Below are 15,943 nucleotides of genomic sequence, written 5' to 3' on the forward strand. Positions count from 1 at the left end.
AGTACTTTGGCCACCTCATGCGAAGAGTTGACTCATTGGAAAAGACTCTGATGCTGGGAGGGATTGGGGGCAGAAGGAGAAGGGGATGACAGAGGATGAGATGGCTGGATAGCACCACTGACTTGATGGACGTGAGTTTGAGTGAACTCCAGGAGTTGGTGATGGACAGGGAGGGCCTGGCATGCTGTGATTCATGGGTTGCAAAGAGTTGGACACAACTGAGTGACTGAACTGATGTGGATTTTAAAGGATTTTAAAAATTATATCTTACATGAAATTAACTGATCATTAATTTTGTCTGGAATTTTCCTAGCTCCTATAACCAGCTATTGATTTGCAGTTGTTCCTCTTGATGGTTTTATCATGTGACATTCTGAACTGTTTTATAAGGAATTGTTTTAAAGTTTATGTTTAACAACTCCTTCAACTAGGGAAACTATTTCTTAATATTTTAGCCCAAAAGAAAGAAAATATTTTATCTCCTTATACTAATCTAAGACATGGAAAATATACTGAGGACTTTTTTTTTTTTCCTTTACAGAAAGACAAAAATTTTTTAGAGGTTTTTAAAAAAAGGAATATTATAAAAATAAATTTGCCCTCTTTTTTTTTTACTCTAGATAAGAGTATAAAATTGCATGAAATAATGAAAAACAAACAAAAACCCTTAATACTAAATTCTAGTATTTTTTTTCTTTCAGCTCTCAGGAGAAGTGATTTTGCAAATTGCCAACGAACCAGTTCTGCCCTTTAATGCTCTTGATATAGCTTTAGAAGTTCAAAACAGCCTTAAAGGTAATTTTTCTTTGGATTATAGTAATTTTAGCAAATGAAAATGTTCAACTAATTTTCAACAGGTATAAAGTCAACAACTATTTCACTAGGAATGGTAATGTGGCACTTTCCTTCATATAGAGGATAATGTTGAGAAGAGCTTAGAAGAATGTTGGCTGCCATGTCAATAAGAATAAGGTTGGTAAAGAATCTGCCTGCAGTGCAGGAGACCTGGGTTTGATCTCTGAGTTGGGAAGATCCCCTGGAGGAGGGCATGGCAACCAACTCCAGTATCCTTTCCTGGAAAATCTTATGGACAGAAGAGCCTGGTGTGCTACAGTTCATGGGATTGAAAGAGTTGGACACGACTTAGCAATTAAACCACCACATGCCTAATAGTCAGTCAGTGCTTTGAGATTGGTTTCTGTGAGGTATGAGCTGGGACCACTTGACTCAAGTGTTGGCTCATTCTAGATTAAGGCTGACAAGGAGGAAACCAAGAAATTATTTCCATAGTCTCTATTTCAGTTGCTTCATGTTTGTATATAATCTCTTTCTAAAATTTTTAATATCACCCTAGTAATTACCTTTATTTTCCCTTTTTCTATATATAAACCTTTCAACCAAACTTTTAGTTTATCTCTATTCCTCAAATACAAAGGACAGTGTTGTAAATAATTTAAAAGTGCACCCTCCTTATCTTTGAGCCACACATCTTACTACCATATCATTTGTAAACATGTATTTCTCAATATAAAAGCAAATATTTTCACTATAGTACTTAAACAGTAATTCTTGGAAAATGGGTCAGTCTAAAGAGCCAAACAGGTCTAGTATCTAAAGCTTTAATACTTTGAAAATTTTGACTACCTGGATTCATTCTTAATCCAGAGAGTACTACAATAAAATATTTTTTCCCCTCAGTGATTCTTATGACTTTTATTATATTAGCTGTAAAACTGTGACCTTGGGAGCAATTGCGCTGTTTAGGGCCTTTTACTCCTATACTAAATGGCCTCATATTACTCTACTCTGGGGATATTTAAGCTTGTCTCTATTTTTTTCTATTTTGTCAAGCTTCATTTTATTGTTGTCAGTATGACTACCTGTAGCAGTCTCTCTGTCCTCCACTTAAAATTTTCTATTTCTAGAATATTTTGTAGAGACTGAGTAACCAAGTATATGGTATTTTATAAAATAAGAATAGTGTAAGCATAAATAAATGGTTTAAAACTTCTGTGAATAATACATTCTTTGCAAGGATTTCTTTTAACCATCTATTTTGTTTGTTCTGTAGACTGTTTTGCTTTTACTTTAGTTCTCATTTTCAAACTTTAAAAAATTCAGTTGGTACTTCATATTATACTTAAAACTTGCAGAGAACAAATGGAGGAGACTTATTTGTATTACAAGAAGATTTGTCCATCTATAAAGAATAACTCTCATGCATAGAAATGAGCCTGAAGGAGTATACTGTGAAATAGTAACACTGTACAATAGAATTATAAATGATTTACAGGTCACTTTTCTGAGTTCAGATCTATGGTAAATGTTTAATACCTTTGTAATAAAGATATCAAGATACATTTTTAAATTTAAGCAAACCCAGAAAAACCAAAAGCAGTAGCAATACTGTCATTTTGAGTTCCAAATTCTATTATTTTTTAAACAATTGGGTGTACTTTTTAAATCTATAAGTAATACTTTAGCATTATTATTTCTATATGAGTGTTTTAATTAATGTAGTCTTACTTCTGAGGGTCAGAAAAAAGTCCTAATGAGTCATTGTTAGAATTATATCATTACTGTTTTTTTTTTCCCTTTGTGTGTATGTGGGCAGGTAGTTAGGAATCTCTTTGAAAATACAGGAAAGTATGTCTCTTTCTTCAGAAAATTGCACTTGTACAAAACAGTTTGCGTATATCCCTCAGACTTTACAAGATCTCCTGAACCCATTTATTCATTCATTTAACAAATATTTATTGACTATCCATGGTATTCCTGGTATCGTTATATGATCAGAAAACCAAAACATAAAACCAAGCCTGTAGGTAAATAAATAAAACAAAATTAAAATTTCTACTGCTAAGAAACATATGTACATGGTAGAACAAAATTACCATAAGTCAAAGCAATTTTTAAATTAGCTTTATGCTCAAATAGTTCTCTAATATCAATCACTTTGGAATAAATTTGTATTAAGTGTTACAGAGCACAATTGACTGTGGTTGTATCCAGGGCACAATGTGGTTGTATCCAGGGCATAATGTGGTTGTATCCAGGGCACAATGGAGAGATTTGGTCTGGGAATATATATGTGAGAGTTGTCCCAGATGAGATTTCTAGTTGAGTGCAGATAGAGGGCAGAAAGGGCTTCCTAGGTGGTGTAGTGATGAAGAATCCACCTGCCAATGCAGGAGATGTAAGAGTTGGAGCCTGGTGTTGGGAAGATCCTCTGGGGGTGGGCACAGCACCCAACTCCAATATTCTTGCCTGAAGAATTCCATGGACAGAATTCCATGGACAGAGGAGCCTGGTGGGCTACACTCCAAGGGGTCACAGAGAATCAGACAGGACCGAGCACAGCACAGCAGCAACAAGGGACAGAAAAGGCTTATGATTTCTGGGCATGTCTACATTTAGAAATAGGAACAGAAGGGGAATCTGAGAAAGATACTGAGAAGGAGACAAAGGATAAGAGACAAACTAGGTGAATGTGATATCTTGAAGCAAAGGGAATAAAAGCTTTGAAAGAGGAAGGAGGGATCCACTCCATCAAATACTACTACAGGTTAAGAAATGTGAGGACCAAGTACTGACAGCTAGATTGAGCAATTTAGAGGTCACCTGTGATCTCAATGAAAGCAATTTTAGTAGAGTAGTATACAAAATCGTCTCATTAGAGGGGTTCAAAAGAAAATGAGAAGTGATAAATTGGGGACTGGTGCTGTTAGATGTGGAGAAGGCAATGGCAACCCACTCCAGTACTCTTGCCTGGAAAATCCCATGGGTGGAGGATGCTGGTAGGCTGCAGTCCATGGGGTCACTAAGAGTCGGACACGATTGAGTGACTTCACTTTCACTTTTCACTTTCATGCATTGGAGAAGGAAATGGCAACCCACTCCAGTGTTCTTGCCTGGAGAATCCTAAGGACAGGGTCGGCTGCCGTCTATGGGGTTGCACAGAGTCGGACACGAATGAAGCGACTTAGCAGCAGCAGCAGCTATTAGATGGAAAGCTTGGAGTTGAGGACTGTTCAGTTCAGTTCAGTTGCTCAGTGGTCTCCGACTCTTTGCGACCCCATGAACCACAGTACACCAGGCCTCCCTGTCCATCACCAACTCCTGGAGTCCACCCAAACCCATGTCCATCAAGTCGGTGATACCATCCAACTATCTCATCCTCTGTCATCCCCTTCTCCTCCTGCCCCCAATCCCTCCCAGCATCAGGATCTTTTCAAATGAGTCAGCTCTTCTCATCGTGTGGCCAAAGTATTGGAGTTTCAGCTTCAACATCAGTCCCTCCAATGAACACTCAGGACTGATCTTTAGGATGGACAGGTTGGATGTCCTTGCAGTCCAAGGGACTCTCAAGAGTCTTTTCCAACACCACAGTTCAAAAGCATCAATTTTTCGGCACTCAGCATTCTTCACAGTCCAACTCTCACATCCATACATGACCACTGGAAAAACCATAGCCTTGACTGGATGGACCTTTGTTGGCAAAGTAATGTCTCTGCTTTTTAATATGTTGTCTAGGTTGGTTATAACTTTCCTTCCAAGGAAAGGAGTAAGCATCTTTTAATTTCATGGCTGCAATCACAATCTGCACTGATTTTGGAGCCCAGAAAAATAAAGTCAGACACTGTGTCCACTCTTTCCGCTCTATTTTCCATGAAGTGATGGGACTGGAAGCCATGATCTTCGTTTTCTGAATGTTGAGCTTTAAGCCAACTTTTTCACTCTCCTCTTTCACTTTCATCAAGAGGGCTTTAGTTCTTCCTCACTTTCTGCCATAAGGGTGGTATTATCTGCATATAGTTAGCATGTTTCTATTTTGATGAGAATGATCTGATGGAGAGTGAGGATTTGATTAAGATGAAAGGAGAATTGAAAAAATCCAATTTTTTGAATATTTGAAGAAAGTGAAAGGAATAGCTGGAATGTTTTTCTTGAAGAAGCAGCATAAGATTTAGAATGTTGCCTTAGTTATAAACATCCATAAAAATGTGAAGGAACACAGAGCATATCGTATGGGATAAGTAAGTGTGGTTGTGGGAACTCTTGTCAACCTCTTTGATTGTAATAAACAATATAATAGTTGCTTGGGAAGATGAAAGAGGGATTGGTCTTTTGGGCATCATTAAGCATTCAGAAGAAATGTTTTAAGTGAGATGTGCTATGTGCTGTGCTTACTCTCTCAGTCACGTCCAACTCTTTGTGAGCCCACGGACTGTAGCCCACTAGGCTCCTCTGTCCATGGGGATTCTCCAGGCATGAATACTGAAGTGTGCTGCCATGCCCTCCTCCAGGGGATCTTCCCAATCCAGGGATTGAACCCAGGTCTCCTGCAGTGCAGGTAGTTTCGTTACCATCTGAGTCATCAGGGAAGTCTTTAAGTGAGATAATTCAGCATAATTGTGTATTTTTTTCCAGCCTTCAGCTGGGGATTCAGGCATAGAACAGGCAGATTTGGATTTAATCAGAGCTAGGGCTTTGCTGGGAGGGGGAAAATGAGCTAGATAAGGTTAGGAAAAATGAGAGTGAGAGTGTCTGAAAAGGAGTGCTCATATAGATGGACTGACATACCTAAACTGGGTGTGGAATAAAGTAAGGATACAAAGGGAATGAGAGCAAGCACAAAGAACAGAGGATCAATAGACTTTTGTCAATCCAAATAATTAGAAAAAGTAAGCAGAAAAGACCCGCAATTGGAATTGTTGAAAATCTGATCATAAAAAGAGTGCAGATATTGGTAATGACAGTGTCAGGGTTGAGGCAGGACCATGGAAGTGTGGTAGCTGGTCAACAGAGGAAAAAAGCTATGGAAAAAGAGGCCAGACTATGTCTATGTGGATATTGATATTATCAAGAGCTAAGACAGGAGTAATTCTTATAAGAAACAGTGATTGAACTAGGAGGTAAAATCTTCAGAGAATGATCAGGGACTTAAAGACACTTCATACTGTTCTCCTATGGCTAGTGGTATAGAGGGCCTGGGCGAAAAGAGAGCTACTGCTGAAAAGTGATGTGACGGGAGCATTGTCAATAGCGGAGAGCCAGGTTTCAGTTGAGGCAAACAGTTAAAGAAAACAGTCTGAGAACAGGCCAGGTTACTAATCCTTTCTTTGATAGCTATATCTAAATGCATGTCAGTACAGGGGAGACAACAAGACAAGATGAAACGGCAGTCATTCCACAGTGACTTCCACTGCAGGCCAGACATGACAAAGTCTAGATGAAACCCCCTTGAACATCTCAGGTTCTCAGTTGGATGAGCCAGGAGCATTTTGGCTTCTTGCTGTTATATTGGACTGTTTCTTCTTTGGTTGTTGGTTATTTTTGAGTTTTGCTTCTTTTGATGTGAAAATCCTTGGGTCTCCCTGTCATTTTCACTCAGAAAGATGTGGCCAGACTTGAGATACGCTCAGACTAAAAAGACAAAGCAAAGCAAAAACAAAATGTAACCCCCAAAATAGGCAAAAATTATTCCTTTACCATGACCTGGCTGTAACTATTTGATCAAAGGGATATGAATAGTCACCTTTAAGCTATACATTTTTCTAGTCATCAAGATTTAAAACTATTTGAATTATCTGAATCATAGTAAAAGATTATTTAAATGTTTGCGAAATTGTGGGCAATTTTGTTTACTTATTCTGTTTTGACTACTTTGGTTATAACCTTAGTTTTAAAATAGGATATCTTAATGTTCTAATGCATAAATAATGGACATCACTTATCAACAACTAAGTAAATATTTGTTTTAATTTTAGCTACAATGGTAGATGATTTCACTAGCTAAACAGAGTTCCTATACCATGTTAAATGAAACATATAGTTTTATCGCTTGATACAAGCTTTAATTGTTGATATATTTTCTTATATTTCTATGACAGTTAATGGTGATTAGTCTTAAGTTCTCAATTACAGTTTAAAAAAATGACCTTCAAGGCTGAACTATAAAATACTGTTTCTCCTTATTGCAAAGAGTTTAAGTATGAAGGTCCCTGAAACCTGATTGCATTTTCAATGGTGTAATTTTTACCCCTTGACAACCAGCCATCTTGTTTATTTATTACACTAGTTTACGGTAGCAGCAGACCATTCTCTATCCTTCTCACAACCCCCAGAAAGAAGGATAATTTACCAGTGAATAATTTGTTTGAGTTGATTTATTAGATGGTTCTTGAAAGCTCATTTTGACTGAGTGACCTTGGCTCTTAATATTTGGTCAATGCCAAGCACATAATAGAGGATGAATATTTATAACATGGTTGGCGCATGGGGATATAGTATAAATAGTGACTGATAAGATAACTGACATGCATCAGATGTATTTATGACAAATAAAAGTATGTCCAAAAAATGCACACACAAGCCAATGGTACTAGTTTATGGGGGCAAAGAAGAGTGTCAGGAATAAGTAAAGTTGCACTTACCACATCCTTGAACCTGGAAGCCAATTAAGGAGTAAGCACTTGATGACCTTACTAAGTTTGCAGTTTCTCACTTTATCCATTTTTTAATGCAAAAACAGCACTTCAAAATAATTAACAACTATATAATTCTGATACTTTTTGTTTAAGTTTATAGTTTCTCTCTTTATCTACTTTGTAACGCAAAAATAGCACTTCAAAAGAATTAACAACTGTGTAATTCTGATGCTTTTTGTTTTCTTCGCCAGAATCCTGGATGTTAATTATTTAGCATGATTATAAAAACTACAAATGACCAAATAAAGTAAAAATAATTTTCATTTGATCTGGCTATGTACACATTTAGTGCAATCCAGACCCAACAGGAAACACAATTTCGAACTGTGTGGCTTGTTGCCACCTCTGATTGTCTCACTCAATGTGAAATGGTTGTTGGCAGCTTTTCCGCCGTTTTTTGAAATGCTAACAATGCTGATTTGATCTGACTTTTTTCTTTGTTTCTTTATAAGCTTTGATAATTCATTTGCGTCAAAAACTTCATTTTGGGAGGAGGGATAGTGTTTCAATGTGATGATGCCACTGAGGCAAGCTCTATGATTTCTTTAAGATTTGTAGTTTCATATTTTCACTTGTCATGTTGGTTCTTTACTACAATTCCAAGTGATTGGGAACCTGTATAATGTCTTCTTTTCCCCTTTTCTGAGTGATGTAAGATGAATTTCCCAATTTGCAACTAAGTATGCACTTTATAAATTGCATGATCACATCCTCAGTCTCTCTGTATCCAGTCTTGGTTTTAATGACTACCAATTCAAACTCTGGACCAGCCTATAGATAGTCAAGGGTAGATATCTGGTTCTGTGTTCTCCCTGAGAAATCTGAAGCAGATCATCTAAAATCCAAATATTTCCAGGGAAAGATTGTGTTTCGAAGGGAATTCTGAACCATGTCAGATTAGTAGTGGTCTAAACTAGCATTTCTAGAACTGAGTTTTTGGTGTGACGAGGACTTAACAACATTCTCTGAGAAGTGTCTTACACTGCTTACCCAAATTGGTAGAGAATTTTGATAAGAGATTAACCATTCATTGGGTGTAAATTCCTAAAAAAAATATGTTTAGTTTCAGTCTCCATTATATTTCTGTATGGATTCTGATTATATAACTATATTACAGATTGCATTTCATTTATTAATATTCCACACCTCATCCAAAAAGGAATGTGAGACAGCTGGGTCTGCAACAAATCTGATCATTTCTAAAATGTCAGTGTTTGTCTCCTGAAATTAGATTTTCTTTCTCCTCATTTCTCTTTGAACTCATATTTTTATTGCATAATGTTCCTTAATTATTATCCTAAATATGGTGTCTCCTTTGTTTTCCTCAGAGTTATACTTTCTTTGCTCCGTTTTACCCATCTCACAATTTGTTGCTATTCACACAGCTTTCTTTTGTGATCATTTTCTTCCCTGCTGTGAATACTTCATCCAAATCTGCTTGAAGGTTTCTTTTCACATGTGTCACTACATTGATTGAAATATATTAATGACTTAGTATCATTTTTACTATCACAATAATGAACTATTATATTGTGAATTTGTTTTCCCTAAGAGTAGTATTAGGATAAAACCCTGTATCCATGACAGGATAGCACTACAATCCATTAGGCTTTAAGTGTTGCTTCACTGGCAACACTTACAAAGTCACTTTTTTTTAAAGATACTTTTAATTATAGCTTGTAATAGAGCATAAAGTGCCCTGCCCTCATGTTGATTAATTGTATTAAAGCCTTTACTTTTTCAGTTTCTTGGTTTAGTCAAAGCATAATTAAACTCACATGTTTTATTAAATATAAATTCCAACTTTCTGCCTCAGGAAGAGAGTGATAAAAAATAACCACACATTAATTTAATTCATTCAAGAAAGCTTGCGCTCACTTTTCCAGAGCCACCAATAACCAGACCATGTAGTTACAAACAGAATATAGTGGCCACATCTGTGAGCCATAAAAAGAGCCTCTGGATCAATTTCTGTACTAGGCAGAAAGACACTGTTGGGAGAACCCATTCAATGCAATATATGAAAAGTCTTGCTAGATTTCCATCTGCCGTGGCTACCTGGATTTTTTGGATAATATTTGAATGCAAGATAATCTTTAGGGGACAGGAGGAGAAGGGAACGACAGAGGATGAGATGGTTGGATGGCATCACTGACTCAATGGACATGAGTTTGGGTAAACTCCAGGAGTTGGTGACGGACAGGGAGGCCTGGCATGCTGTGGTTCATGGGATCTCAAAGAATCGGACATGACTGAGCGACTGAACTGAACTGAACTGAATCTTTAGAACGTGTTGCCTCTGTTTTTTAAAAGTGGCCCACCTGATTCTTCTAAACATGCCACTTTGGCATCTTTGCAAAATGAATTTCTACTGTGTTCAGTTTAGAAATAATTATCCACTGTCTTCTGGCATATTGCATTTTGAAAATAATATCCTTTTATTTATGCATTGTAGAATCAATGTTAGATTATTTGAGTATCAGCAGTGCAGTAGCTCTCACACTTCTTTCTCTACCTGCATTTTTGTTTGTTTAACTTCTTTAAATAACCAGCTGAGATGATTCATTGTGATTCATACTAAAGAAGGCAGCATGAAGAATAGAAAATGCAGGATAATAAAGGACTGTTGTTTCCCCTGGCTGAAATCATATTGGACATTTCTTTTCTTCTCTTTAGTGATGCCACAAGATATTTTTAAGACAACATTAAGTAGCACGCATTCCCGTCCTCCCCCCCACCGCCAAATAATCTTCTATTCTGCTTTTAACTGCTGTGTTATGCAGAACATAAATCATACTTTTTCTTAGCACTATAAATCAGTGAAATCTAAGCTATGATTGTGCAATTGTTAGCACCTTTAAAATTGTGATAAGCTCAATCTGTAGAAGAAGAGATACTGTGAAATACTATTAAAGTAAAAGGCTATGTTAGTTTGATATAAAAATATAGTTTTAGAGTATGACCAGTACATTTCATTCTTAATTCAAAATGAAATTGAGTGAGTTTTTAAAAAGTACAGCCAGAAAGCAGAACCAAAAAATAGAAATAAACTAAAAGTTTTTGAAGTATGAAACTCGAGAGGCCACAATAGTAGGCAGTAAAATCGTTATTTAAAATGAGACAGTTATAAATTTGTTCAGGTGACTGCAGAACAGACATAATACACATGGGTTTCTGCCAAGCAGAAACTCATCAAGGTATGAAGTGCTGCAGGATAAGAGGTTGTTTGTGCTGGTCTCAGACTCTGGCAGGTTGGAACATCTGTAGGCTCAAGGGGTGTAGTCAGCCCTGTAGTTACTGTTCATACCCAGATGCCTTAGAGGCCTTGTGGGTAGGACGTGTATTAAATAACTTTAGGTGTCTGACCTATTGTTGGAAGGTATTTTAGGGTCCTATACCAAGGGTACTCAAGAACACATTTTCTGGGAAGCACCTTGGCACTTTAGGGGTCACTCCCCAAAACCCAGGTAATGTGCTAAGAGCCTTATGTTCTTTGTGACATTTAACCTTACTCTAACCTCGTGGGCTGAGCTGAGTATTATGACCAATTTAGAGATTAAGAAATTGCCTAGGAAGGGTTTTTAGTCTTACTTGGGTGTATACATTTATGTGGTAGATTTAGGACTGGAATATAGGGCCATCAGATTCCAAGGCCTCTGCCCTCCCACTACCCTACGCTGCCTTCTTGGGAGAAGAGCACAGGGTGATTGTTGGCTAGAAGGCAGGGGACTCTGAGGAGTAGGGATCTGCTTCCTCTAGTATATTTTAGTTTCTCCTGAATTGACTTGTCTAGAGCTCAGTATCCATCTCTATATCCACTGACTGGTAATTCCTCCTTCCTTCTCTCTTTCTTCTTCCTCTTCACTTAATATTAATACTGATTATAATATCCAGCCCTGTCCTTTCTACAGAAACCTGGAGAAATGGAAGGGTGTAAGTTAGACATGGGTTCATCCTCTAGAAGGATGAGGACTGGGGGAAATGAGGGAAGACTAATCAATATTGTTATTTCTAGATGGAACACCCTACCTCAACTGCTTTAATATAGGTAGTTTCCAGACTTTTAAGAGTTCCATTAGAGGTCAGTTTCTGTGTAATTTCATGATCACTCAAGTTTCACTTCTTCCCTGGGATCTAATTAGAATATTGCTATACCCGATGACGTATTCCTTCATCTTTAAGAGCATTTATTTCACTTCATATTTATTTATTCCCTGTTTTTGGATTATTTCTAACTAGATTAGAAATTTATTACAATGAGATATTTAATTTTTTGTGTCTTACAGAACCAGTACTTATAAAACAGTACACAAAATAGGACTCAATAAGTAGTTGGTGAAAATATATTTGTATTTTACATAGAAATGGAGGAAAAAATGCAAACTGTTTTCATTTGAAATTTAGAAGTACATTTCAATTGCCTGTTGAATGTCAAGATAATTTTAATAGGTAGTCTCAATAATTTTATATTATATTAAGGTTTGTACTCAATATTTATCACAAATTATGTTCTGCCATGCTGTAAAAACTTATAATGGTTGGCTTTTCACCAAGAGCGAAGATATAAAAGGGTCAATTTTAAAGGTTGATTGTATTATACAGAGTGAAGTAAGTCAAGAAGAGAAACACCAATACACTATATTAATGTATATATGTGGAATTTAGAAAGATGGTTAATGATGACCCTATATGCAAGACAGCAAAAGAGACACAAATATAAAGAACAGACTTTTGGACTCTGTGGGAGAAGGTGAGGGTGGGATGATTTGATGAATAGCATTGAAACATGTATATTGCCATATGTAAAACAGATGACCAGTGCAAGTTCCATGCATGAAGCAGGGAACTCAAAGCCAGTGCTCTGGGACAACCCAGAGTGGGGAGGGAGGTGGGTGGGGGCTTCAGGATGGGGGGACACATATACATCCATGGCTGATTCATGTCAATGTGGGCAAAAGCCACCACAATATTGTAGAGTAACTAGCCTCCAATTAAATTAATTACAAAATAATAGTCAAGAAGTAGAAAGAAAAAAAAATAAAGGTTGGTTGTCTAGTTCTGTATTTTTTAATAGAAATATAGATGATTTACAATGTTGTATTAATTACTACTATACAGCAGTGACCCAGTTATACATACACACACACACACATACACATGCACACATATACACATGCATGCGCACACACACACACACACATATAGTTGTTTTCCTATCATTTTCCATTATGGTTTATCAGTATATTCAATAATGTTCCCTATACTATGCAGTAGGGCATGGTTGTTTATCCATTCTATGTATATTAGGTTGCATATGTTAATCTCAAACTCCCAATCCATCACTCTTCTACCCCCCACCCCCCTGGCAAACACTAGTCTATTCTCTATGTTTGTGATTCTGATTCTGTTTCATAATTATTTTCAATTGTGTCATATTTTAGATTTCACGTATAAGTGATATCATATGATACATGAGTTTCTCTTTCTGACTGGGTCCATCCATGTTGCTGTGAATGGCACCATTTTGTTCTCTTTATGGCTAAGTGGTATTCCATTCTACGCATATAAAGCATTTTCAGTATCCATTCATCTGTCTGCAGATATTTACGTTGTTTCCACGTTTGGCTATTGTGAGTAATGCTGCTATGAAGATAGGAGTGCATATATCTTTCCAAATTTTAATTTTGTCTAGGTATATGCTCAGGAGTGGGACTGCTGTATCATATTGCAACTCTATTTTTTAGTTATCTGAGAAACCTTCAAACCACTTTCCACAGTGGCTGCCCAGTTTATGTTTACACACACAGCGTGGCATGGTTCCCTTTTCTCCACACCCTCTCTAGCACTCGTTATTTGTATAATTTTTAATCATGGCCATTCTGACAAGTGTGAGGTGATACTTCATTGTAGTTTTGATTTGCATTTCTTTCATAACTGATGATATTGAGCTTTTATCATCTACCTTTTGACCATTTGTGTTTCTTTGGTTGTTGCTGTTGTTGTTCAGTTGCTCAAATAGTTGTGCCAACTATTTGCAACTGCATGGACTGCATCATGCCAGGCTCTTCTGTCCTTCACTATCACGCAGAATTTGCTCAAACTCATGTCCATTGAGTCAATGATGCCATCCAACCATCTCATTCTCCAATGCCCCCCTCTCCTCGTACCCTCAATCTTTCCCAGCATCAGGGTCTTCTCCAATGAGTAGGTTCTTTGTATCAGTTTTGGAGCTTCAGCTTCAGCATCAGCCCTTCCAATTAATATTCAGAGTTGATTTCCTTTAGGATTGACTGGTTTGATCTCCTTGCTATCCAAGGGACTCTCAAGAGTCTTCTCCAGCACCACACACAGTTTCAAAGCATCAACTCTTTGACCCTCAGTATCTTTATGGTCCTACTATCACACTGGTACATGACTACTGGAAAAACCTTAGCTTTGACTAGATGGAACTTTGTCTAAAAGTGATGTCTCTGCATTTTAAATGATGTCTAGGTTTGTCATAGTTTTTCTTCTAAGGACTAAGCATCTATTAAATTTTTGGCTGCAGTCACCATCTGTAGTGATTTTCAGTTCATTTCAGTCGCTTAGTCATGTCCGACTTTTTGCAACCCAATGGACTTCAGCATGCCAGTCTTCCCTATCCATCATCAACTTCCAGACCTTGCCCAAACTCATGTCCATTGAGTTGGTGATGCCATCCAACCATCTCATCCTGTGTCATCCCCTTCTCCTCCTGTCTTCAGCCTTTCCCAGCACCAGGGTCTTTTCAAATGAGTCAGTTCTTCGCATCAGGTGGCCAAAGTATTGGAGCTTCAGCTTCAGTGTCCTTCCAATGAATATCCAGGAGTGATTTCCTTTAGGATTGACTGGTTGGATCTCTGAAGTCTAAGGGACTCTCAAGAGTCTTCTCCAACACCACAGTTCAAAAGCACCAATTCTTTGGTGCTCAACTTTCTTTATGGTCCAACTCTCACACCCAAACATGAGTACTTGAAAAACCATAGATTAGACTAGATGGACATTTATTGGCAAAGTAACATTTCTGCTTTTTAACATGCTGTCTAGGTTTGTAATAGCTTTTCTTCAAAGGAGCAAATGTCTTTTAATTTCATGGCAGCAGTCATGATCTGCAGTGATTTAGGAGACTATGAAAATAAAGTCTCTCACTGTTTCCATTGTCTCCCCGTGTATTGACCATGAAGTGATGGGACCAAATGCCATGATCTTAGTCTTTTCAGTGTTGAGTTTTAAGCCAGCTTTTTCACTCTTCTCTTTCACTTTCATCAAGAAGATCTTTAGCTCCTATTTCCTTACTGACATACCAGTGGTATCATCTGCATATCTGAGGTTATTGATATTTCTCCTTGCAATCTTGATTCTAGCTTGTGCTTCATCCAGTCCAGCATTTTGTATGATGTACTCTGCATAGAAGTTAAATAGGCAAGGTGACAATATACAGTCTTTATGAACTCCTTTCCCAATTTTGAACCAGTCTATTGGCCGAGAGGAGCTAGCCCATGACCAAAGTAAGGAGTAGTGGCTGCACTTTGCTGGAACAGCTGTGAAGAGATACCCCACATCCAAGGTAAGAGAAACCCAAGTAAGAAGGTAGGCACTGAGAGAGGGCAACAGAAGGCAGACAGACTGAAACCACAATCACAGACAACTAGCCAATCTGATCACATGGACAACAGCCTTGTCTAACTCAGTGAAACTAAGCCATGCTGTGTGGGGCCACCCAAGATGGACGGGTCATGGTGGAGAGGTCTGACAGAATATGGTCCACTGGAGAAGGGAATGGCGAACCACTTCACTATTCTTGCCTTGAGAACCCCATGAACAGTATGAAAAGGCAAAAAGATGGGACACTGAAAGATGAACTTCCCAGGTCAGTAGGTGCCCAATATGCTACTAGAGATCAGTGGAGAAATAACTCCAGAAAGAATGAAGGGATGGAGCCAAAGCAAAAACAACACACAGTTGTGGATGTGACTGGTGATAGAAGCAAGGTCCGATGTTGTTAAAGAGCAATATTACATAGCAACCTGGAATGTTAGGTCTATGAATCAAGGCAAATTGGAAGTGGTCAAACAGGGGATGGCAAGAGTGAACGTCAATATTCTAGGAATTAGTGCTCTAGGATGGACTGGTATGGGTGAATTTAACTCAGATGACCATTACATCTACTACTGTGGGCAGAAATCCCTTAGAAGAAATGGAGTAGCCATCATGGTCAACAAAAGAGTCCAAGATGCAGTACTTGGATGCAATCTCAAAAATGACAGAATGATCTCTGTTTGTTTCCAAGACAAGCCATTCAATATCACGGTAATCAAAGTCTATGCCCCAACCAGTAATGCTGAAGAAGCCGAAGTTGAACCATTCTAGGAAGACCTACAAGACCTTCTAGAACTAACACCCCCAAAAGATGTCCTTTTCGTTATAGTGGATTG

The 15,943-nt window shown here is 37.8% G+C and overlaps 1 protein-coding gene across 4 annotated transcripts in view; it reads left to right on the forward strand.

Moving 5' to 3' along the window:
- The window catches only part of NAALADL2 (N-acetylated alpha-linked acidic dipeptidase-like 2), a 1,240,647-nt gene that overhangs the window by 1,139,337 nt on the left and 85,367 nt on the right, over positions 1 to 15,943 (forward strand). For all 4 annotated transcript variants that reach the window (XR_825426.1, XM_010841638.1, XM_010841637.1 and 1 more), the window contains exon 12: positions 702 to 795. Coding sequence is in view for 3 of the 4 variants with exons in the window: in XM_010841638.1 (XP_010839940.1) it covers positions 702 to 795 (94 nt within the window). In the remaining variant the exon portion in view is untranslated. The remainder of the gene's footprint in view (positions 1 to 701; positions 796 to 15,943) is intronic.

Source organism: Bison bison, unplaced genomic scaffold (genome assembly GCF_000754665.1).
Source record: "Bison bison bison isolate TAMUID 2011002044 unplaced genomic scaffold, Bison_UMD1.0 scf7180017864164, whole genome shotgun sequence".
In the NCBI taxonomy this organism is placed as follows: Eukaryota; Metazoa; Chordata; class Mammalia; order Artiodactyla; family Bovidae; genus Bison; species Bison bison.